The sequence below is a fragment of the Hyla sarda genome, chromosome 1, assembly GCF_029499605.1.
Source record: "Hyla sarda isolate aHylSar1 chromosome 1, aHylSar1.hap1, whole genome shotgun sequence".
NCBI lineage: Eukaryota > Metazoa > Chordata > Amphibia > Anura > Hylidae > Hyla > Hyla sarda.
The window spans coordinates 450,491,249-450,516,767 of record NC_079189.1 but is presented as its reverse complement, the minus strand read 5'-3'; the positions used below and the strand labels follow the sequence as shown (position 1 = coordinate 450,516,767).

The window sequence follows — 25,519 nt, the reverse complement described above, 5'->3', positions numbered from 1 at the left end:
TTGCTTTTTATTATTTTTAAGGTATGTGAAGTGACCAAAAATTCCCAATTTTGGACTGGCATTTTTTTTTAAAGTGTACCCCATCGACCGTGCGGTTTAGCTAACCTTATATTTTAATACTTCTGACTAGGGATGTCCCGATACCGATACTAGTATCGGTATCGGGGCCGATACTCGGCATTTGCATGGTATCGGGGACTCGTTTAATGTCCCTGATACCATGCCCGATACCTGGTGCTGTGCGGCGTTGTCCCGTTCTCCCGATCGCAATCATTGCGTCCAATGGAGGAGCATGTGACACACACGTCACTCCTCCTCCCCTGCGCCCAGTGTAACGCTACGGAGGAAGCAGAGTGACGTGTATGTCACATGCTCCTCCGTAGGACGCAATGATGCGATCGGGAGAACGGGACAACGGAGCGACAACACCCGAGGACAGCCGCAGGTGAGTGCTGTCTATATAAGGGGGGGGGGGGCTGCTGTCTATAAAAGGGGGAGCTGCTTTCTATAAGGGGGGGCTGCTGTCTATAAACTGGGGAGCTGCTGTCTATAAACTGGGGAGCTGCTGTCTATAAGGGGGGGCTGCTGTCTATAAGGGGGGGCTGGCCTGCTCCCTACAAGGGGGGACACTGCTCCCTGTCTACAAGGAGGGGGGGCCCTCTGTCTACAAGGAGGGGGGGCCCTCTGTCTACAAGGGGGGGGGCTGTTGTCTACAAGGGGGGCAAGAGGGGGTGCTGTCTACAAGGGGGGGCTGTTGTCTACAAGGGGGAGATGGGGGGCGCTGTCTACAGGGGGGACAAGGGGGGGCTGCGGTCTACAGGGGGGCTGCTACTAATGTCTGCAAATATCTATACTACCTACAAGGGGATACTACCTACTATTAAAGATAATCTTACAGCAGAGCCACCTGCACTAACTTGAATTTATAGGTAGATAGTTCAGGTGACCCGGTTTCTATTGCTGCTCACCATGTGAATGTCAGCCCAATCGCTCCGGAGACATTGGTTTTGCCGCCAATGCAAATTCCCTGTTCTGTCCAATGGAGAAAAGAGAAATCTTGGCTCATACTACAGCAGCCGCCTCCATTTGTACACAACAAGGACCCACATATCAGCACAATAAGCAGCACCAGAAACCGGGTCACCCTGGTGTCAGATTCCCTTTAAAATAAAAGTACCAGAATTAAAGTATCGGTACTCGTACTCGTTCTTAAAAAAATGGTATCGGGACATCCCTACTTCTGACATTTACGCAAGCGGCAGTACCACATACGAATTTTTTTTTATTATATTCATTAAAAAAAATATTAAAATGGGGTGATTCAAACTTTTATTGGGGGGGGGGGCTTATTCACATATATTCTCTTATTTTTATATCTTTTTTTTTTTTTTTTTTTAAGCCCCCTTAGGAGGCTATACCATGCAATCATTTGATTGCACACAATGTCGCAGGCATGGTCCAATAGATCACCAATCAGATGATGAGGAGGCAGGTGAGGACAAGGAGGTGTGCGAGGTGGTATGAGAGCTCATTTTTTGCGCCGTAATCTGAAGTTTATAGCGCTACCGTTTTTGTATTGATCTGACTTTTTGATCGCTTTTTATTCATTTTTTCATGATATAAAAAGTGATCAAAAATACGCTATTTTGGACTTTGGGATTTTTGCGTGTACGCCATTGACCTTGCGGTTTAGTTAACTATATATTTTTATAATTCGGACATTTCCGCAAGCGGCGATACCACATGTTTATTTTTATTTACACAGTTTTCAAAGTTTTATTAGGAAAGGGGTTAAATGATCTTTATTCACTTTTTTTTTGCAATGTGATAACTCCCATAGATCAATGGTTTCTCATAGGAAACCATTGATCAATGATTGTGCTGCTTGAATGCTCATGCCTGGATCTCTGGCACTGAGCAGTCATTCAGCGATCGGACAGGGAGGAGGAAGGTAGGGACCCTCCTTTTGTCCTACAGCTGTTCGGGATGCCGCGGCAATCCCGAACAGCCCACTGAGCTAACCGGCATCAATTTACTTTCACTTTAGACGCTGCGTTCAACTTTGAACGCCGCGTCTAATAATAGCGCACGGCACTGCGATCAGTGCCGCGCGCTATTAGCCACGGGTCCTGGCCGTTGTTAGAGGCCAGGCCCGACCCGCTATGATGCAGGGCCACGCCGGGGCCTCGTGTTATAGGACGGGAGTGGGCAAAGGGCATACAGGTACGCCCTCCGTCCCCAACAGGTTAAGGACCTTTGAGTTAGTCACATGATAATGTATTCACATGATGTGCTTGTTACCCAGAGAGCACCAGCTGACCTGCAGCTTGACCTATGGGCTTCTGGCTCAGCACCCCCTTTATAAGAGGGGGAGCCATTACAATCTCTCTCTTCTACCACACCTCCAGCTGAGGTACAGTAAAGATCAGACATCTCAGAGCTAGTGTCCAGCACATCTGGAGGCCTCAAGCCTATCTACAGCAACATGCCAGTAAGTTAAGTCATCTATGTCTGCTGTCTCTACCTACAGTCAAGTCAAGTCTATAGTCAAGTCTATTATAGTCAGCGTGGCTGTCCTAAAGTTACCATTAACCCTAACCTGGTCTTGGACAATTATTGCCCTGCCTAACCTTGGGATAGCAGTGCTACCATTCAGGTGGTTACTGGGAGAACCACGCCCTGGCATCACAAACATTTAGGGGTTAATAACACTTTGCCCCTGGGCTACAACATCTGCCGCATACACCTTCATACCCCAAGACACCACAGATCTCTGTCTATCTATCTATTTAAACTATGTAGCAGTGGTAGCAGAGTTTCCCAAAAAGGGTGCCTTCAGCTGTTTAAAAACGTTAAAACTTCAACTCCACGCATGCACAGATGGACTTTCACTTTTGAGAATGCTGGGAGTTGTAGTTTTGCAACAGATGGAGGCCCCCATTTTGTGAATCATTGCTATATAGCAAAGCAGATGAAAGCAGGATGGGAATGATTGCTTAGTTACATTCTGAGCGTTGGGGCTAGTTAGGTGACTGGGGCAGAAAATGGCAGTTATGAGGAAGTGAGCACAGAGCGGCCGCAGTAATAAGAACTGTAGAAACACTTCAGGTGCATTTAATATGATTAGATTGGATTATTACTGGATAAGACCAAACTCCCATGAGAGAGGGTTATACCTTGGGAGAGCTCCAAGAGATATTATCTTTAATGACCGTCATTTCCCTGTTCAGGATTCATATATGAAGGTCATTTATTATCCATACGCCCATGAGAAAGGGTTAAACCCTGGGAGGGATTCAAATTAATACCATCACTGAATGAGTGTTATAGGCTTATTGGGGATGGTTCATCCCAGATAAAGACATATAAACTTTTTCTAATAGGTCGGAGTTAAGAAATCACTATATAGTGTATCTGACAAACATATCACAATTGATCGGATATGTACATGGAGTTGTGATTTTAATTGTGTGTCTCACAAGTTTAATTATTTCATTTTTTTTTCTATAATAAAAATGAAGTTTTATTCTAGCACATGGAATATCAGGTTTTTGTTAACCCTTTGGGTTAAATTGTTGTTGGTAGCCCTATACCTGCCATGTGCTTTTTGGCCATTTTCTGAGTAGCATTTCTACAGTTCTGGTGCATTTAATATTATTCCACAAAACACCTTCAGAACTTATTGTGCTTTCCTCTCTGCCACGCAAAAAGCGTTCAAATCGTTGAAACTTAGATTTGACAAGTAGGTTGGTAAAAATTCACCCAAAAAGGATGAAAGTAACCAAAAAAAACTTGTCTGGAAAATGAGTTGGTGGACAGGGTAGAAGGCAGAAGAACATCCCCCCTCCTTAGACAGCGTGTGGGGAAGTGAACAAGCAGGAGGGCAAAAAGGTTTATTAGAGCCATGTACAGGAGATACAAAGGTCACAGTACAATAATAAATGAAAGGTTAATGTTCTATGTTGATCTGAATTGGTTTTTTTTTTTGTGTTTTTTTTAGTTTGTTGGATAACCCTTAATTTATTGGCCTTGGTTTGGTGTCTAGTATTGCATTCTCAAATTGCTATAGATCTGTGTTTCAACTGGACAGTATGAGCTGAGAATTTCCCCTTCTCTGTACTTTAGCAGTGGTGATGAGCTTTGCATGTTCCAGTATTCCCTGTTCTGTTCATCATTGTGAAAAGTAGAGTTGAGTGATCTTTTATAACACTGCCTAACAGCTCTAAAGCCCTGTCAAACACTGTTAGGAATGTATTCAAGTAGTTTTAAAGTGTTTTAAAGGCTCAGAGATAGCGACATGCGGCAAGCCATGGTAAATATTACAGCTCGCCCATTTTTTAGGCTTATTCACACCAAAATAAAGTGGCATAAACTATTCCTGGTTGTTGGTAGAAGCCTGCTGGTGTTAAAGGGGTACTCCGGTGGAAAACTTTTTTTTTTTTTTTTTTAAATCAAATGGTGCCAGAAAGTTAAACAGAATTGTAAAATACTTCTATTAAAAAATCTTAATCCTTCCAGTACTTATTAGCTGCTGAATACTACATAGGAAATTATTTTATTTCTGGAACACAGTGCTCTCTGCTGACATCATGAGCACAGTGCTCTCTGCTGACATCTCTGTCCATTTTAGGAACTGTCCAGAGCAGCATATGTTTGCTATGGGGAATTTCTCCTACTCTGGACAGTTCTTAAAATGGACAGAGATGTCAGCAGAGAGCACTGTGCTTGTGATTCAGCAGAGAGCTCTGTGTTTCACAAAGAAAAGAATTTCCTCTGTAGTATTCAGCAGCTAATAAGTACTGGAAGGATTAAGATTTTTTTTTTATAGAAGTAATTTACAAGTCTACCTTTCTAGCACCAGTTGATAAAGAAAAAAAAAAGTTTTCCACCGGAGTACCCCTTGAATATGCACACGGAGGCATTGGAAAACACAGTGGCTTCATCCCAGCATGCCAAAAATTATACCTTTTTTGGGAGTAGCAACAGGTTATGAGTCTAGCAAGTAAAGAAGACGGCATAGATTTTCCTAGCATTCCAAAAATGATCCCCTTTTTGGGAGTAGCAACAGGTACTTAGTCTAGCATGTGTACGCCTGGCTGGAAGTAGGGTGATGGTGGAATGGTGTTAGTAGAGGTAGCCCACGTACAGCAGGTGGTGGCTAACTGATGTTACTATTGTACAGCATGAGATGGCAGACAGATGGCATTAGCATCTAGCAGGGGTGGTGGTAGTAATGGCTTATCAGTGTCATCTGGTACAGGAGGTTTAAATTCATCACTAATCCATGTCTGATTAATTTTAGTAAGCGTCAGTTTTTCCACGCTGCTGGCTGATAATCTTGTTCACTTCAGGGTGACCACGCTGCCTCCTGCACTGAACACTCTCCGAAGCTACACTAGAGAGTGGACAAGACAGAACACTCATGGCAAACTGGGCAAGTTCTGGCCAATGGTCTAATCTGCTGAGCAAGAAGTCTCTGGGGTCTGGGCTCATAGTGTCTCAGAGAAAGGGCACTGCTGAGCTAGCCTCAACTTGGTTGTTCAGGTGGTGTTCTACATCCATTTGATGACTCATGTCAACCGTGGAGGTGTCACTACAACTTCCTGGCCTCGTTGCGGTGGAGCCTCGTTCTGCCATGTCTTTTACACCCCACTGGTGACCCAGTGGGGTGTAAAAGACATGTATAACCTCTGGCCGTAGCTACTACTCCACGTATCAATCATGGCATGCACTGTTCTGCACACAGACAAGTTCATAGAGTGGCCCACCCTCTCTGCCACATGATTACGCAAAGTGTGGACAGCTTTCTTTGCAAAATATTGGTGACTAGGTACATGCCACCTGGGCTGGGCAAAACCCATTAGTTGCCTGAAGGAGTCAATAAAATGATATGGGAGGGCCTGCACCACCAACAATTTGGCCAGGTAAGAATTGAGGCGCTCTACAACAGGGTGACTGGGAGAATACTGTTGCCTGGAGAACATGGATTCCTCAGTGGATAACTGATGGGATCGAGGAGGAGGAGGAGGGTACGACACAGATGAGGCAAATCCCAAAAATGTGCTGCCTGTGGAAGAGGCCTGGCAGTTAGACAGTTGGGAGGGATCTGGAGGATCATCAGTAGCAGCAGCAGCGTTTTCCTCACATTGTCGGGCGTCTCAACTGTCCCGCGCGGACTTGTGGTGACACTCCATATGCCTATATAGAGACGTAGGGGGAGATTTATAAAAACCTGTGCAGAGGAAAATTTGCCTAGTTGCCCATAGCAACCAATCAGATTGCTTGTTTTATTTTGCAGAGGCCTTGTTAGAAATGAAAGAAGCGATCTGATTGGTTGCTATGGGCAGCTGGGCAAATTTTCTCCTGCACAAGTTTTAATAAATCTCCCCTGTAGTTCCTACACTTGGAAAGTGGCCATGGCTTACTTTTTGTTTGCAGATACCACATATTGCCACATTCTCTGCATTAGGTAAGGGTGCCTACTACCCTGTCCACCAACTCATTTTCCAGACATGTTTTTTATTTTTTTGGTTACATTTATCCTTTTTGGGTGAATTTTTACCAACCTACTTGTCAAATCTAAGTTTCAACGCTTTGAACAATTTTTGCGTGGCAGAGATGAAGGCACAATACGTTCTGAAGGTGTTTTGTGGAATAATATTAAATGCACCAGAACTGTGGAAACACTACAGGCTAGATACGTGTAACTTCAACACTTTTTGCAAAACCTATCACATAACCACTGTCACAAAAATGTTTGCAAAAATAGTGTACAATCTTTATTAAGGTGCATAGATACATAAAATCACAATTAAAATGGAACAGAGACAGACAGAAAATACAGGCGTCTCATACAGTACATAAGGTGAGTATTCTAGTGCAGGGACTATCTAGAGTTATTCCACAAAGGTATATGGGTAAAAGGAGCAGCTATATATACATATTCGCACAATGCCCATAATAAATACCTGAGGACTACCCGAATATACTGCACATAACACAACAATAGGGGTCCCAAACATACAAGTGCGATCATGCATAGAACAAATAGTATCATAACCAGACCACTATACCCTGTAACCCTAGCACAGATTCAGGTGAGGACCCGCCAAAATATGGCACATATCCCCTCAACATGACATGGTCCAAGAATAAGGAATGGTCAGATGACACATGATGCACAAGTTAGATTCGAACACCCTTACCAGCAGAGACCGCCACCCCCAACGCCGTTTCGCAATGAGCTTCTTCAGGGAACTTTTTGCATGGCAGAGATGACAGCACAATGTGTACTAAGAGTGTTTCCAGAAATCTACAGTGGGGATCAAAAGTTTGGGCACCCCAGGTAAAAATTTGTATTAATGTCCATAGAGAAGCCAAGGAAAGATGGAAAAATCTCCAAAAGGCATCAAATTACAGATGAGACATTCTTATAATATGTCAACAAAAGTTAGATTTTATTTCCATCATTTACACTTTCAAAATAACAGAAAACTAAAAAATTGACGGATTTTTTTGTTTTAGGATGTCCCCTTATATGCTCTTTTGGTGTATAGGAGCCCCTATAGGATTCTTGCATGGGGATTGAATCCTGTACATACACATAAGGTCTCTATTTCTAATCTTTAGTTCTATATCTTTCTAATCACTAACTGTCCCTATCTTTTTCTTTTCTCCTTTTAACCTGCATCTCTCTAGCTTTCTTATCACTGTCTATTTCTGTCTCCCCCTCTCCAGCAGTTCCGCCGCTCTGAATGCAGTGGGTGACATTAATGCCCTGTTATCTGTGTAAAAAAGACCCCCCCCCCCCCCTACTGGGTTTTATTGGCCTTTGTGCTGATTGACACAAAAAGCAGCAAATCACATGACTGACGTCATCTCATTCCTCCTGGAGGCCCTTTTTCCACCCACCAAAAAAACACGTTTCCACTGTTTTTCACGCTAATTACAGCCTCGTGTAAGTCTCAGGTCAAATCCGGGTTCGCCGGATTTGGCTCGCTCATCTCTAGTGAACAGGTATAGAGAATACAGCAGTTGATTTCTACCCTCTCATTCCTCCAGGCAAAACAGGATGGATGTCAGCCCACAGAAGAACTAAATATAAAGGGATTCATTCAGTATGGCTATAGATTTTGTCAAAGGACCAGCTAATCCAAAACATGTCAACCTTTGTTCCAGCTACATGGTTTTATGTGTAGATTTGTATTTATTTTATTCATCTGCAATTAAGAACGGGATCTTCACATTCCCCCACACTCCTGATTGTCCGGATCGCATCGAGGGTTGCCCAAAATGTGGCAAACGATGTTCTGACCTGCTACACGGTCTGGTTACGTGTCCTTTTTTTCTCATGGCTTTTGGGCACCCATCGATTCGCTCCTGAATGACAGACTGCAAATATCCCTCCTGTTGGACCTCGCCCTACTGGTTCTCCATATTGTTCCTGGGGATAGGAAGCTGACCTTGCTTCTACATACCTTTCTTCTGGTGGTGAAGAGATGCCTTTTAGCACACTGGCTACAACCATCTGTGCCCCCTGTATCTGAGGTGCTTATCCAGATGAAAAAATATCTGTTCATGGACCTTACTGACATTGCCCGTACTAAAGAAAGGTCAGCCAGATCCTTTTTAAAAAAATGGAGAACCTTTCTGGTGTCCTTCTGCTCTGACGCAGAGATCAACAGGGTTATGTATCAATTTCAAGATACCACGTGGTATCTGAACAGGTCACTAGCAGGATCTCTGGGGAGACTGCGAGTTATACACACCTAACTTCCTGGGGCCGTGTTCCTACTTTCCAACTCGAGCAGAGTCAGGCTCCGTTAGCCATACCGCTTTCTATTGCACTATTCAACTTTTTGCACCTTCCAAATGATTGGCTTGGACCAGTTTCTATTTATGAGTAAGGTATGGCCACTTGATGGCTTTTACTGCTTTGTCTTGGGGGTGGGGAGGGGGGAAGGTTTCTGGGGTTGTTTTAACTTTGATTTTGTGACATGTATATTTTACCCTGACTAAAACTGTTTCTTTGTGATTAATGTCCTTATGTTATTTCTCTTATGTGCCCTCTTGCCAGGTGACTGTCCTGGTTCACATAATGTTTGTTCTATTTTATAAAAATCCCAATAAAATTTTGTTTAAAAAAACCCAAAAAAAACAGGATCTTAAGAAGTGCCAGCTTTTGCGACATTTCTACTGTGTAGATGAAATATTTAATCACTTGTGCTAACAACAATCACAGTTAGGATAACATGCCTTTTTTCACTATTGTAATTTTCTTGGGGTGTCAGTTTGTATAGATAACAGCAGAGAAATCATTCCAGAGAATAGCTGCCAGAAAGGAGTGCGGTAAAATATCAGGAGGACTACCAACATTTATCTCCAGAAGGCTGCAATGTATCCCATTATAAATGCATACTATGGGATATGTTGCCTGCTCCCGGTCAGAAGCACTGGGATGCACTAAAATGTCTCTGGAGATGCCAATCAGTCTTGCCCCAGTGATCACCTTCACATTCATGTTTAACATTTTACAGGAACAACCTCTTGCTATTATGATATATATGCATGTCAAACTTTAAGATGGAGATAAAGTAGTTATTACCCCTGTCCACATGCCCTATTAAGGCATAAATGTCATAGAGGGGACCCCCACCTGTAAGTTTTATCTACAGAGAACAAAGATTTGTTATGTAAGAGCAGTTACTCTTCTTACATACCCAATGAGTACATGCTGTTCAGAGAAAATGTATAGCAATCTGCAATCTCTTTAAATAGCTCAAGTTTCTGCTAGTTTGTATCATGTTGACAAAAATTGCTGCTTCATGAAAACCATCAACATTGAGAGTAAAAGCAAAATTAAATAGGATCACGTGCATCAGCAGCTTGCCAGATCTTTGTCACAGAGAATGGAACCAGAAGCAGATAGCTCTGTAAAGCCCCTTTCACAGCCGTTAGTTTATTTTTTTTTATTTTTAATGCCTTTAACGTCTCTTATGCAGACAGGGCACAATGGGCAACAATGGGGCCCAACAGATCCCATTTACTATTATGGGGTCCGTCGGGCGCCATTGTTTTTTAACTGGAGTAGCAGGAGAAAAAGACGTCACATGATGTATTTTTTCTCCCCCTATTCACCCCTGTTTACCTGACGGGCTTTGTACTGCTGTGTTCAAATGGCAGTGTGAAAGAAGCCTAAACTGTGTAGTGGCTGTGCAAGATTACTGCAGCTCAGCTCCTAAATTGCCTTAAAGGGGTACTCCGCTGCTTAGCGTGTGGAAAAAACTGTTTTTAATGCTGGAGCTGGGAGCTCGTGATGTCAAAGCCCTGCCCCCTCAATGCAAGTCTATGGGGGACTTGCATTGAGGGGGCATGGCATAACATCATGAGGGCAGGGCTATGACATCATGAGCTCCCGGCGCCGGCTCCAGCATTTGGAACAGTTTGTTCCAAACGCTGAGCAGCGGTGTACCCCTTTAAAACAAAAAAAAGGTCCCAAAGACAAAAAGGCTCTAAAAAAACAGCTAAATATATCAGCCATTTTGATGTTTTTTGAGCCTCAAAATGCATATGCACATAGCCCTAGAAAAAAGGATATTTTTCTCATTACAGAAACACACAATTTACCTTACTCGTGCATCCAACCATGCGTACACAACATGAATCAGCGTACTGATCTGCTCCTCTGTCCACGCACAACATAATAAATTTGTGTTGAACATATAACAAAACTAGTGCAAAAAGGTCTTGGTGCCAACAGCGGCTAATCGGATTCCAGTCCTATGAAAAATTAAATCAGGAACATGACTAGTTATGCCAGTTTCCCTTTGTACTAGGTTTGATCAATATTCCCAACCTTATATTAGTAAGTATTATTAGGAATTCTGTCTATTATGCTTTACTTATAATATGAAGCCCTCCTCTAAACCCTATATATTAAAATATAAAAATGTTGTAAACCGAATGCTAATAATTGCACCAAATGATCTCCTGTTTTGGTCATTATGTTTGTATAGAAATATTTATTATAGTTAATTGGCATTGACAATCCACTAGAGAAAGCTATAGTACTTTGAATAAAACTGTGCTTGCAAAGGCTCTCCATCTCATACAGGCTCAATACGGTATATCTTCTATTAGCTTACTGCATTTCTAAAACCCATTTATCTCAAGAAAGTGTTTATGTGTAATTTTGACCTCATGTAATGTTCAGATTGCTGGTTTCCGAGGCTCATTACTGGAGACTTCTTATTGCACCTCTGGACTGGTCAACAATTGTTTAAGCTGGTTATGGTTGCAACAGAATTAATTAAGATAGAGGACACAAAGCCTGATGCCTTTGCTAAAAATGATGGCCGGACCTCATCTTAAATGGGCACTGTGAGATATAAAATCTTTCTATATGTTGCACATTTTGGCAAAACAATAGTTTTTCCAATATACATCTTTAAAAATGTAAAAATTTTTATTAAAGAAAACTACCTTTGAAAATCCCACCACTAGGGGTCCCCATACCTCTTGGGACACTGAGTCCCACAGCAGCATGAGTGTGTCCAAGGGTCATGGACAAGAGATGGCTAATTGACAAGGCTGCAGGAGGAACACAGCCTGCAGCAACACTGATTTACCAATCATGAGCTGTTGCAAAACTACAACTCCAAGCATGCCTGGACAGTCAAAGGATGTCTGGGCATTCTGGGATTGTAGTTTTGCAAAGCTGCAGACAGAGTGAGGGAAGGGGAGGAGTCATCACAGTGCAGGCAAGAGGACATGCCCCCTCCCTTTGACAAGATGAAAAAGACATTGAGCAGCTGTAATACGCAATTATTTTTTTGTGAAATATCGGTGATAGTTACATGTACATGATCAAGATGGGGTACTAAGTAACATATAACAGTGTTTTTTTTTTGTGTGAGATCTGACAAGTACGCTTTAACAGTGTATGCATTCTATTAAAGCTAGGAGAAAATCCATTAGAGAACACAGCCCGTCCACTATTGTAAACCATTTTGTGCAGTTCATACAGTGATGCCTTTAGAGGGGAGAACATTTTGAAGGATTATCCTCAAGCCAAATATTTCACAGCCTGACAGTAATTGCATTTCTTGTTTCATTTTTTTTCTCTTTCCAAGCAATTGATCTCAAAAAGGGGAAATGAAGTGTTTATGTCTGTTTAATGGATTAACCTTTTATTGCCAAATTCAGAATGTGCAGATTCTAGAATTTTTTTTTTTATAGATTAATAAATATAGCAGACACAAAAACACCAAACATTACTTAGCTGAAGCTGCCTATGAAAAAGGTACGGCTCTAGTACTGTTTTATATAATGTAGTTTGCTGGCAGTGTTTCTATTATGGTGTCAATTGGATTATTCTAATGGGGCGGGGGGGGGGGGGCATGTACTTGTAAGGAATAGAGGGGGAAAAATCTGAAAGTGTTTCTTAAATACATATAGGGTTCTGTGACCTTCTGGATGATGGATATTATAATCTTCATTAGGTTATGTTGTCATCAAATATATGAACATTCTTGGAGAAATCTTGGAAATAGGGCAATTGAAGATGTCAACACCATAAAATGAAAAGAAGTGTCATGCCGCCTGTCAAATGGCACAATCAGCTTTTCTAAAATGGTTACAGCAAAGTGTAGAAACAGCAGTTGTTAAAAAATTGAGATTCTGTCACAATATTTACACAATGGCCATTTATTAAATCTCTTGGGGATCCTGACAGCCTCAAGTAGTTCTTGACCTCAGCCTGGGAATACCATTATGAGTTGGGAATGCATATGTGCTACAGTTGATAGTTTTCCATCAAGAATGCATTTACAGTCATGGCTGTAAATGTTGGCACCCCTGAAATTTTTCAAGAAAATTAAGTATTTCTCACAGAAAAGGATTGCAGTAACACATGTTTTGCTATACGCATGTTTTGCTATTCCCTTTGTGTGCATTGGAACTAAACCAAAAAAGGGAGGAAAAAAAGCAAATTGGACATAAAGTGACACCAAACTCGCATCCATTCGCTTCCTATAACCACCAATAAGCTTCTAACACCTCTTTTTTTTCCCCATAATTTTTTTTTAATTCTCATTCTGTACATTTACACTTTTACAAGATTACAAAGTTACATTATGCATAACTCTAACAATTATATACATATTTAGCTCCCATTCATCTCCCATACATTGGTGCCTTTGTTTTCCTATAGCTTTTTTATCCATTTCTTTTTGGTGTGTTTCTTACTCTATGGATTTATTGATATTCTTTATCTGAATCTATACATTCCTGTATTTTAAGAAGGGTTTTCTGTTTCTCCCTTAAATTCTTTCCATAACGCCCATTTCTGATAAAACAATGTAGTTTTGTTCCTTCCTATTGATATGATTTCTTCTAGTTTATAACAATCTTGTACTGTATTTACAATTTCCTCCATGTTCGGGACTACTACTTGCTTCCAATATCTACATAGAGCTAATTTTTCCACTAAAGAATCTTACAGATAAAGAACCGCATCTTTACTGGATATTTGAGTTTGTAATAATAGCAACGCTATTTGTGGTGACAACTTAATAGGAATATGAGTAATATTTATTAAATGTAATTCCACCTTATACCAATATTCTTGAGTCATTGGGCATTGCCATAGAATATGCAAAAAGGGACCCTGTCTTCCCGCACTTACGCCAACACTCTTCCAAGTTAGCAGAGGACATCCTATAAAGCCTGTCAGGAGAGTAGTACCAGCGCAAATTGGTCTTGGCAATGGCTTCTCTATGTGATACTGCCAACAATGACGAGTGAGCCAGTTTAAACGTGTAGGTCCACTCTTGATCTGTGTATGTTTGTGAGAGTTCTTTTTCCCATTTTAGATATGGTCCTATATTTTGGAATGTAGAGCGATTATTCATTACCTCGTAGATTACCTCATAGATTAGTCCTTTGGATGTAGAATTATTTAAGTAAGAAAACAAAGTTGGACAGCAATGATTTAGGGTAAGACTACACGCTTCTAAATAGTGCCTGATTCTGAGATATCTAAAAAGTTCCCGTGATGGCCGATGGCCGTGATGAAGTCAAATTTCCCCTGTAGCTCTGTAAATGATGTTATTTTTTATGTATAGTTGGTTAACTTGTGTTATATCTATCTTTTCCTATACTCGCAAATCTAGATCTTCAATATTATATGAGAGAAATTGCAGAGGTTTATACTCTATATATTCTAGTGAGATATGTCCTGCTAATTTGTGACATAAATTCCAACATCATATGCCATTCGCCATTAGTGGGGTCATGTCCGTCGCTTTTCCTCTGTTCCAAAATGGGAGAATGAACAAGCAGCGTGTATCCCTATTTTTGACTTTCTCTATTTTGTTCAATCTGTACCCAGTGGGTGTCATATGAACTTGTCCACCATGCCTTAGTTTGTGGTACTACTGATGCTATGTAATAGAGTAATATATTGCATAAGCCAAGTCCCCCTACAGCCCTATTTTTGGTCATTAGTGAATGTTTTATTCTAGGTTTATGATGTAACCAGATATATTGGGAAATCATTATTCTTTACTTTCTAAAGAAGGTAGTTGGAATCCTGATAGGGAGAGAGCACAGAATAGATAAAGAAGCTTTGGTAACAGCATCATTTTAAAGGCCGCAATTATCCCCAACCAGGAGACCTCCATCCCTTTTGTATTGTTCCAGTTCAGAGTGCAGTTGTTTGATAAATGGTACATAATTAGTTTCATACAGCAAATGAAAAGTTTTTGTAATCTGAATTCCAAAATATTTAATTTGAGTTGTCTGCCAGTCTAGTTGATGTGTAAGCTTAAGAAAGGATTCAGTTATTTTTGGAAGATTAATATGAATAATATGACACTAATCCGAAATTCAATAACAGTTTTAGTGTTGTGTCCATAGACTTAACTGGGTTTGATAATGTGAGAATAATATCATCTGCATATAAAGAAATTATGTGAGTTAATGTTCCAATTTTGATACCGGATATATTTGGATTAGTTCTGATAAGTTGGGCCAAGGGTTCTATTGATAAAACAAAAATTAAAGGGGATGGGGGAAACCCTGTCAGGTTCCATTGGAACTTCCAAAAGTTTTGGACATAACTCCATGGGGGACATTTATCATTGTTTGCTTATGTATTCCTTTTTTTTTTTTTAGTTATTTTTTTCTTACTATTTTTTTGCTTATGTGCGACTTATTTATCAACTGGCTTCAGCCTGTTGATAAATTTCTTTCACGTAAGCAATTTTTCTTTTTTTGCTTTGGTAGTGGCTTTTTCTGCTCCATGTCTGAGCTGGAGTAAATTTAGTAGCTTTTTTCATGTGATGCGAATTTTTTTTTGCGACTTTTGCACTTGATAAATCTCTGACCACTGCAAGTCAAAAATCACTTTTTCCTTTGGTAAGCAAGATTATTATTTTTTTGGCTTAGGACACTGAACAAGCAAAAAGTTGCAGAAATAAAAACGTAGGCGCACGTGCGACTTTTTTGCGACAATTTTAAGCAAAAAAAAAACCTACTAAATGCTTTGATAAATGTCCCCCCATTTGTTTATACTTGGGCTGATGGTCCAGAATACAGTGTACCTATTGCTTTCATTGCTACCTCATCAAAGCCCATGTTTTGGAGTACCGAGAAGGCATACGATCAGTTTATCCGGTCGAACGCCTTCTCGGCATCCAGAGCCAAAAAATATAATCTCGGGTGATGGTTGCATAATGGTAGGCTCGGAATTAAGATTATAGAGTGAGGAATAGAAATCTTTATATCTATTTGCTATCTCATTTGGGGAGGTTAGCTTACCTGTCTTGTCTATTGTCCGTAAAAAAGGATCTTAGCTTTAGTTTGTCTGTTTTTCAATTTAGCCGCTAACAAATTACCCACTTTATCACTGCATGTGTAATATTTAGCTCCTGTTTTCCTCATGGAAAACTCATGCTCAATTAAAAGATATTCTCGCAGTTGTTGCCTCAAAGATATTAATTCATTCCCCTTGCTTTTTTCTTTTGGTCTCTTATTTTCCTCCTCTAATTCTCTCATTTTTCCTAATAAGTCATTCATTTTTAAAATTTTTTTTACATATGTCCTAATTTAACACATATACCCCTATTATGAGCATTCCAAAGCGTTGCAATTTTCACTTCCACTGTGTCATTAATTGTAAAGTATTCTGATAGATCCTTTTCAATGATCTGTGAGTACTTGGGATGATGATGAAACAAATTCATGCGCCACGTATACGTCATTGGTGTGTTAATAATTTCAGAAATTGTTAGAATTACCGGGGCCTGATCTGACCAAATAATTTGTCCAATTGATGACTTCTGTGCCGACACGAGTGTGACCCTATCAACCAAAAAAAAAGAAAAAAAAGACGTGAATAGCTGTAATGTATTGCGGAGAAAAAAGATAAATCTTTCTCCGTACTATGGTGGGCTCTCCATACATCAAATAAGTCCTGTGTATGCATAATTTTATTAAGCCCTTGTGATCTTTCCCTGGAGTCTGATGATGTGTCCCATCTGTTATCTAATATCGTATTAAAGTCTCTACCAATTATTAAACGGCCTGGTTTACAGCTAGTCACCTTTTTAATTAACTCTACACATATACACATACCATAGTATATACGATCTCATTGAAGGATCCCACCAGAATTAAATAGCGACCTTCTGGGTCCACTATCTTTAGAATCAACTGGAATGTAGTTGTATTTTGTATTGCTATCATTACCCCCTTTTTATTTTTTTATAGTAGTGGGCTTGGGCTATACATGTAAACTGTGGATGTGAAATACGGTAAGCGTCTGATGCCGTGATATGTGTTTCTTGTGCATAAAGAACATCACAATTAAATTTTTTAGCCTCGGACCACATATGAGTTCTTTTATGGGGGCTATTAAAACCCTTAACATTTATTGATGCGAATGTCAGTACCATTATATTTACAAATGGAGGGCCTCTTTCCTATTTTTCATATTCGAAACACACCCTAAAAAGTACTCGAATAGAAAATGGGCACCACACAAACACCCTACAAACAAAATGTTCAAAAAAAAGGAGAAAAACATGTTCCACAACAGAAAATTTCATCAAACAAAAAAAAAGATCAGTCCAGCATCTCATTGCCGCTATGCTCTTCAGCAATCTTTCCTAGTGCCCCTCTGTTGTTCCATTGGGCATATTTCTCCAGGGGTATTGGTAAATACATACATTCCATATATCCTAACCAATACATAATTGCGCAAATAAACCAGTGATATTTCATATTAATGGCCAATTACAAGTATTATGCTATGATTTCATATACTGCTATTAATTTACTAACTTTACTCTTCCCCCCCCCCCCCCCCAAAGCTTATATCTATTCAATATGCCTATACCTGGCAATGGCCCCCCTTTCAGCCACCAAACACAGGCAAACCAGATCACAAGGGAACCTACGACACATTTTAACCTGCTATGTATAACGTTAGGAGGAAGTCCCCGATATTCTATGTGGGGGGGGGGGGGGTATTCATGAAAGGTTACTTCAGAAAGTCATTATATACCGTATTTATCGGGGTATACCACGCACCGGTCTATCACACGCACCCTCATTTTACAAAGGATATTTGGGTAAAAAACGTTTTTTACCCAAATATCCATGGTAAAATGAGGGTGCGTGTGTGCGCGTGTATACCCCAATACACCCCCAGGAAAGGCAGGGGGAGAGAGGCCGTCGCTGCCCGCTTCTCTCCCCCTGCCTTTCCTGGGGTCTAGAGCCCTGCTGCCGGCCCTTCTCTCCCCCTAGCTATCGGCGCCGCTGCCCGTTCTGTCCCCCTGACTATCTGTGCCGGCGCCCCACTGCCGGCGCCGATAGCCAGGGGGAGAGAAGGAGCAGCGGCACCCATTGCCGGCGCCGCTGCCCCCGTTGCCTCCCCCCATCCCCGGTTGCATAATTACCTGTTGCAGGGGTCGGGTCCACGCTGCTGCAGGCCTCCGGCGTGCGTCCCCTGCGTCGTTGCTATGCGCTGCACGGCGCGGCGCATGACGTCAGTGCGCCGTGCATAGCAACGACTCAGGGGACGCACGCCGGAGGCCTGCAGCAGCGCGGACCCGACCCAGGTAATTATGCCACCGGGGATGGGGGGAGGCAACGGGGCAGCAGCTCCGGCAATGGGTGCCGCTGCCCCTTCTCTCCCCCTGGCTGTCGGCGCCGCTTCTCTCCCCCTGGCTATCGGCGCCGGCAGTGGGGCTCCGGCACCGATAGTCAGGGGGACAGAACGGGCAGCGGCGCAGATAGCTAGGGGGAGAGAAGGGCCGGCAGCAGGGCTCTAGACCCCAAGAAAGGCAGGGGGAGAGAAGAGGGCAACGACTGCCTCTCTCCCCCTGCCTTTCCTGGGGGTGTATCGGCATATAACACGCACATAGACTTTAGGCTAAAAATTTTAGCCTAAAAAGTGCGTGTTATACGCCGATAAATACGGTAAGTTTCTTTTCTGCTTTTGTTTTTTCTTTCTTGCTCAAAATTTATCAAAATGTCGCACGGGAGTGGTAAATTTTGCGCACGAAAGTCAAACTTTGAAAATCACCTCATAAAGCAAGTTTATGAAGACAGGATTTCATTTGCTTTGCTGTGCGGTATTTTTTACTTCCGTGCAACTTTTTTTGCGAATGTCGCAATAATAAATTCACTACTACTGCAAAGTGAAAAATTGAAAACTTGCTTACCTAGGAATTTTAACAAAACTTGCTTACTCTCAAAAAGTCGCAAGAAAAGTTGCTTTGGTGCACATGCGACAATTTATGAGCATAAAATAAGAAAAAAAGTCACTTAGTAGCTTTGATAAATTCCCCTCTGTATTCTTTGTTCCGCTTCCATTGCTTGGTGTATCCAGTGCTTGGACTCCTTTCAATTGCCAAGCATAACATAAGCTTATCAAATCATGAGGAGATTCTACAACATATATTGTCCCATTATATGTAGTTATAATTTTTACAGGGAATCCCCATGTATACAAAATCGAATTGTCCCTCAGAATTTTAGTCCACATGGCAAATTCTCGTCTCCGAGCCAAAGTGGTTCCTGATAAGTCTGGAAAGATAAGTAAATGAGAAAAACGTTCTGGCAAAGGCAGTGGGTTCCTAATTATATGGATAAACTGTTCTTTAATATTGTAGAAATGAAGACTCAGTATTGTATCTCTGGGAGCAGAGGAGGAGATTTTAGACGATTTTGGTAAGCGGTGTATCCGGTCAATAGTGAGATCTAAATCACTGATTTTAGGTATTAGGATCTTGAAAAAATTTTTTACAAAAGTCAACAGATTTCTTTCTTTAATTTGTTCTGGAATGCCCCTTATTCGAATATTATTTCTTCGTGCCCTATCCTCTACTTCCGCTATTTTTAATCTCAAGGACTCCATTTCCTCTTCCATCTCCCTCTTCCGTCATTTTGTTTATTGTCATTTTATGTTCAGATTCTAGGTCTTAAATTTTTCCTTCTGTTTGCGCCATGCGTTTACCAAGTGATTGCACCTCTGCTAGTATACTTATCACCGCCTTTTGCAGTTCGATTTGGATAGAGCTTTTTAAGTCGGTGAGCAGGGCTACCATTTTGGCTTCAGTAAGAGATGTTACCGCATCCACAGCTTTCTTAACTGCTGGTGTAGTTTTGGGCCTTGCTCCGCCTAGTCCTTCATTGTCATCTGACCATGTATGTTTCTCTTTATGTGCCTACCCCTTTTGCTTGGGTGTAGTATCTTGTATTATATCAGGCATTTCACCAGATACAGTTACTTTTATTCAGTCTTGTTTATCCGTATTTGTTGCCTTATGCGTTCTAGTCATTTCATGCTATGGCCTCCGCAGCAGCACTCTAAATTAATCAGTGCCGCTGCAAGAAAGTCCCAACAGTTTATGATCAGGAATTCAGGTTAACAATATTACCGTCAAGATGCTGTGCTGTCTTATTGCTTATCACTCATCAGTGGCTGGGGTCGCTTTAAGTTAGTCAGTGCTGTTGCAAAGAGCTCTAGCAATTTATGGTGAGGACCTCAAGATGACACTATTGTATTGGGGGCCCCGGCACTTGGGTTTAGCAGAATATTATGCAGGCTAATTAATTATCACAAAGCTGCGGTTACCATCAGGCAAATACACATAGTACAGTATAGCGGGGTGTTGCTGTTTTCCTACTATTCACAGAAGCAACTTTTCTGAACAGATATATATAGAATAGATAATCAAACTTATTAATATTGAGTGTAACAGCCTTATTAGTAGCCAAAATAGTTCATTCACAGTATTCACAATTTTATAGTTATTAATAGCAGAGGCAGTTTCCTCCGTTTTAGAAGCAGTTTTATGATTAACAATAAATGCAAATAGTTGACATAGATTTGTTGATAGCAGAAACAGTGTGTAAGAAGATAATTAGAGTAAATAAATCTAAATGTATTTAGTATAACTGTTTGTAGTTAATAAATTCAGTGTTGACCATATATTAGCCGCGGTTTTGTAGTTATTAATGATAGCGGAGGTAGTAGGCATTAGGTTATTTGTAGCAGAGATAATATGTTAAATGTTAATAGCAAAGGCAGTATGCCAGAGGCAGTTGAAACATGTAGATCTCTAGTTCCGTTAGTATAGCTGTTTATAGTTAGTTAGTTCAATACTAACCGTGTATTAGCTGCGGTTTTGTAGTCATTAATAGCAAAAAAAATATATAGGAGTTTAATAGCAGAGGTAGTGTAAAGAAAAAAAAAATATATGGAGCAGGTAAGTCTGTTCAGTTAGTGTAGCTCCTTATAAATTAATCATTTCTGTTGTTAATAGAAGCAGTATAGAAGGAGTATTTAGAGCAGGTAAGTCTATATTCCATTATTGTAGCTCTTTGTAGATTACTAAGTTCAGTACTGACCGTGTATTAGGTTCTTCTCCCTCACTTCCCTCTGCCCCGCTTGTGTACCTGTTTCAGCCGTTCAGTCTTTTACGTGTCTCCTGCTGCTTCTTACACCTCTAATGTTGGAACACTCTTCCTTATTGGAAGGGCGCCTTTTCCCAACAGCAATTTTAAGATCTCTCCACGGGTGTTCAATGGGATTTAGATCTGGACTCATTGCTGGCCACTTCAAAACTCTCCAGTGCTTCGTTGCCACCCATTTCTGGGTGCTTTTTGATGTATGTTTGGGGTCATAGTCCTGCTGGAAGACCCAAGATCTCGCATGCAAACCCAGCTTTCAGACACTGGACTGTACAGTGCGATCCAAAATCCGTTAGTAATCCTCAGATTTCATGATGCCTTGCACACATTCAAGGCACCCAGTGCCAGAGGCAGCAATACAACCCCAAAACCTCATTGAACCTCCACCATATTTCACTGTAGGTACACGCTGAAACTGATGCTCCCTGAGCCTGCAGGACAGCTTGAATATCTTTGGAACTTGTTTGGGGCTGCTTATCCACCATCCAGACTATCCTGTGTTTACACCTTTCATAAAATTTTCTCTTCTGTCCATGCCCAGGGAAATTAGCTACAGTTCCATGGGTTGCAAACTTCTTGATAATGTTGCGCACTGTGGACAAAGGCAAATCTAGATCTCCGGAGATGGACTTGTAACCTTGAGATTGTTATTTTTCCATAATTTTGGTTCTCAAGTTCTCAGACAGTTCTCTCTATTTCTGTTGCCCATGCTTAGTGTGGCACACACAGACACACAAGGTAAAGACTAAGTGAACTTCTCTCCTTTATATCTGCTTTCAGGTGTGAGTTTTATATTGCCCACACCTGTTACTTGCCCCAGGTGAGTTTAAAGGAGCAACAAGAAAAAAAAACGTGGTCTCAAATGGCAGGAAATGCTCAACCCCAAATGCAGTTGTGCATTTATGCTGGGGGAGCAGATCCTGCGCTTGTGGTCCATTGCTAAGGGCAATCCCCAGCATAAAATGTATACAATGGGGGATGCCTGCAGCAGACTACAAGTGCCACAATGGCATCCTACACCGGATGAAAGGTGTGGATGTGTAACATATAGAGTAATACATAAATTTAGGTGCACTACTGTGGCATATGTAGACAGTGACATATGGCTAACCCTCAAACTGATGTTAAAATTGAGACATTAGCCAGTATATCCTTATATGAAGGACATACCTGAGCCCGCACACCAACGCCAAGGTTTCTCAAATGGCACGGGACCTAACACTAAACCTACCTGTGCCGTATGGGCAATACCAGGTGCCAGTGGGCAATTACAGGGACATTAGGTCCAACTCACAGCCTGCTCCCAGTTCACTCCAGTGTGGCTAAGCACACTTGTGAAACCTTGGCGTTGGTGTGCGGGCTCAGGTATTTCCTTCATATATGGATATACTGGCTAATGTCTCAATTTTAACAACATTTCAGAGGTTAGTCATTGTCACTGTCACTGTCTACATCTACCACAGTAGTGCAACTAAATGTATGTATTATTCTACATGTTACACATCCACACTTTTCATTGGGTGTAGGATGCCATTTTGGCACTTGCAGTCTGCTGCAGGCATCCCCCGTTGTATGCATTTTATCCTGGGGATTGCCCTAAGCAACGGACCACAAGCACAGGATATGCTCCCCCAGCATAAATGCACAACTGCATTTGGGGTTGAGCATTTCCTGCCATTTGAGACCACGATTTTTTCTTGTTGTTCAAATTTTATACTTGGAGGTGTATAAGCTCCAAATTTAATGCACCTTAATCACTATTATAGGCAGCATTTTGGTGCACCTGTGAGGCCGGCAACATATCAGCCTACTTGGGTGGGGCTCATAGCCTTCCTCCCTCCTTCCACTGTATGTGTGCTTAGCCACACTGGAGTGAACTGGGAGCAGGCTGTGAGTCAGGCCGCTGTAATTGCCCACTGACCCCTGGTATTGCCCATACAGCACAGGTAGGTTTAGTGTTAGGTCCCGTGCCACTTGAGAAACCTTGGAATTGGTGTGCGGGCTCAGATCTGTCCTTCATATAAGGATCCACTGGCTAATGTCTTAATTTTAGCATCATTTTGAGGGTTAGTCATATGTTACTGTCTACATCTACCACTGTAGTGCACCTATATTTATGAGTTTAAAGGAGCATCACATGCTTGAAACAATCTTATTTTTCCACAATTTTGAAAGGGTGCCAAAAATTTTGTCCAGACCATTTTTTGAGTTTGGTGTAACATTATGTCCAATTAGTTTTGATCAGGAGTCATGGCTCAAATCCCACTGCCCTTTCTTATAATAATATTTTATCATCTTCATTCTTGTTTTATGTTTTTTATAGTGTCTGGCTTTTAATGACTTCCGGAAACTGACAGAAACAACAGGTTGTCAGTCCAGACATCGATGGACTCTTCCTGGCATGGACTTGCCAAGCTATCTCCCAAATCTGTTTACCACTCCCTCTCTCTGTCTTTTTAGTTATTGTATTACTAAAGACAGCTTTTTACTGCTCTGTCTTCAGTCTGCAGAATAGTGAGGAAATGCAGCTATAAGATATAGTACAATGTTTGATATATAATTATTTTTTAGAGGAAATTCAATCACAGTTGCTAAAAGACCACATACATTTTTGGATTACCTTCATTTTGCTGCCTTCTATAGCTAAAGGTGCTTCTAAAAGATGTGGCCACAAAGTGACACAGTGCACTGCGGACACTGCCATGCTGCGAATATGTGTGCAGTTTGTAAGTCTATGCTGTTAAGTGATGCAGTTTTCTGCAACACAACATGTTCTTGGGAAGTACTGGGCTACAATGTGCTTCAACCGTACACGCCATGTGCATTGCATGGGACCACATTGTGTATGGGCACCCTAAGGCTATACTGAGACGTTATGTAATGCTACTTTACTGACTGATTTTGACTATTATAAAGTTTTAGCTTGCATCCGCAAGATTGCCGGCAACACAACATTTTCTAGTAGCACTGCAAAACCTCTAAAATCAGAAAGATTTACCTGGTCATACTGCAAGGCCCTGTGGGATAAGCTGGCATACTGAAGAGTTAGGCGATTCTTGTCTTGTACTGCATCTTTTAGTTCATTTTCCTAGATAAAAATATGAGAATACATGTTAAATATACACTTATGGGAATTGAAAATGTGAAAAATATTAAAATTCCTGTTTAACATATTAAATAAAGACTTTTATAGTGCCACCTGGAGATACATCAAGGTTGGGGTGGACTAGGACCTGACAGAAGAAAGGCACCAGAGTAGCAAAGGACTTGATGAATGTAGAAGAAAATCGATGGTTGTCTGCAAGAGGAATTCAAAACAAGTTCTCTCTATAAGATAACATTTTGTTTTTATCATGCATTGTAATCTTTTTGCAAAACAAGAATCCTGAACCTGCTTAAAAATAACTGTTTAGTCATAGGCTAAATGAAACCAAAGACATGGACACTGCAGTGAAATACCCCATCAGTGGCAATAGGTATGGAAATGCATTATGAATGAACATTATGCACACACCACTATACAGGGCCAGATTAAGGCTGCCTGGAAGACTGAGCACTTCAATATGATGAGGCCTCCAAACAATCCCCCCAAGACAGTCCCCCTCCCCTTTCACTGAGACTTGTTCCCCTCCCACTGAGACTTGTTGCCAGCTAGCATGGGTGGACTGTCAACTCATGCCCCCCCCCCCCCCCTGCATCCACACCCATATAGATGCCCTCCCCACATACAATAAATGCATTTTTCAATTCATAAAGAAAATATAGCAAAATAACTCAATTTTGATAAGTTTTTGAAGGCGTGGGGTCGTTTCTATGCAATATATTTTACAGTTAAAATTACAACCATACCTAATGTAGGTTTTATTACATTTTTTTCTACTTTTCGTGAGAAAATCAACATGCATAAAATTTTCCCATTCTGAACCCTATAACACGTTTATTTTTCCGTAAAAAGGCTATATGAGGAACCATTTTTTATGCTGTGATCTGTAGTTTTTATTGCCATCATTTTTATTTAGATGGGAATTTATTGCTTTTTATATTTTTTATGGTATATGATGTGACCAAAAAGCAGCAATTCTAGACTTTGGCATTTTTTTTTTTTTAACATTTACGCCATTCAGTGTCCTCTCCTAATCTCACCACTGAGGTAAGACTGACATCACCACTGAGTGCTCAGATATGGCCCCGACTTCACTGGTGACATCATCCCTGATATCACCACTAAATGCTCACTGACATCAACCCCTAACAAGTAATGTAATGTATGCACACAGTGACCTCACCAGCAGAGTAGTGAGTGCAGCTCTGGAGTGCTGACCAATTAGTTGCGGGTGTGGTCGTGCTTCAGCTGTGCTGTGTGTGTCTGCTGTGTCTCCTGAGCTCCAGGGATTTCCACCTGTTCCACCTGGGGCCTGCTTCTTCCTCCCCAGGGAGGGAGTGGGTTTCCAGGCATGAGTGAGGGAGGCGAGGCCCAGGCTTCTGCTCCTCGGAATAGGCCGCAGGGGAGCAGTAGAAGCCAGCAAGCGGCCGGAAC

General features: G+C 41.3%; 1 protein-coding gene across 24 annotated transcripts in view; it reads right to left on the bottom strand.

Moving 5' to 3' along the window:
- RIMBP2 (RIMS binding protein 2) overlaps positions 1 to 25,519 on the bottom strand; it is a 970,948-nt gene that overhangs the window by 394,034 nt on the left and 551,395 nt on the right. For all 24 annotated transcript variants that reach the window (XM_056533442.1, XM_056533333.1, XM_056533398.1 and 21 more), the window contains one exon: positions 23,981 to 24,070. In XM_056533442.1, the coding sequence (XP_056389417.1) occupies positions 23,981 to 24,070 (90 nt within the window). The remainder of the gene's footprint in view (positions 1 to 23,980; positions 24,071 to 25,519) is intronic.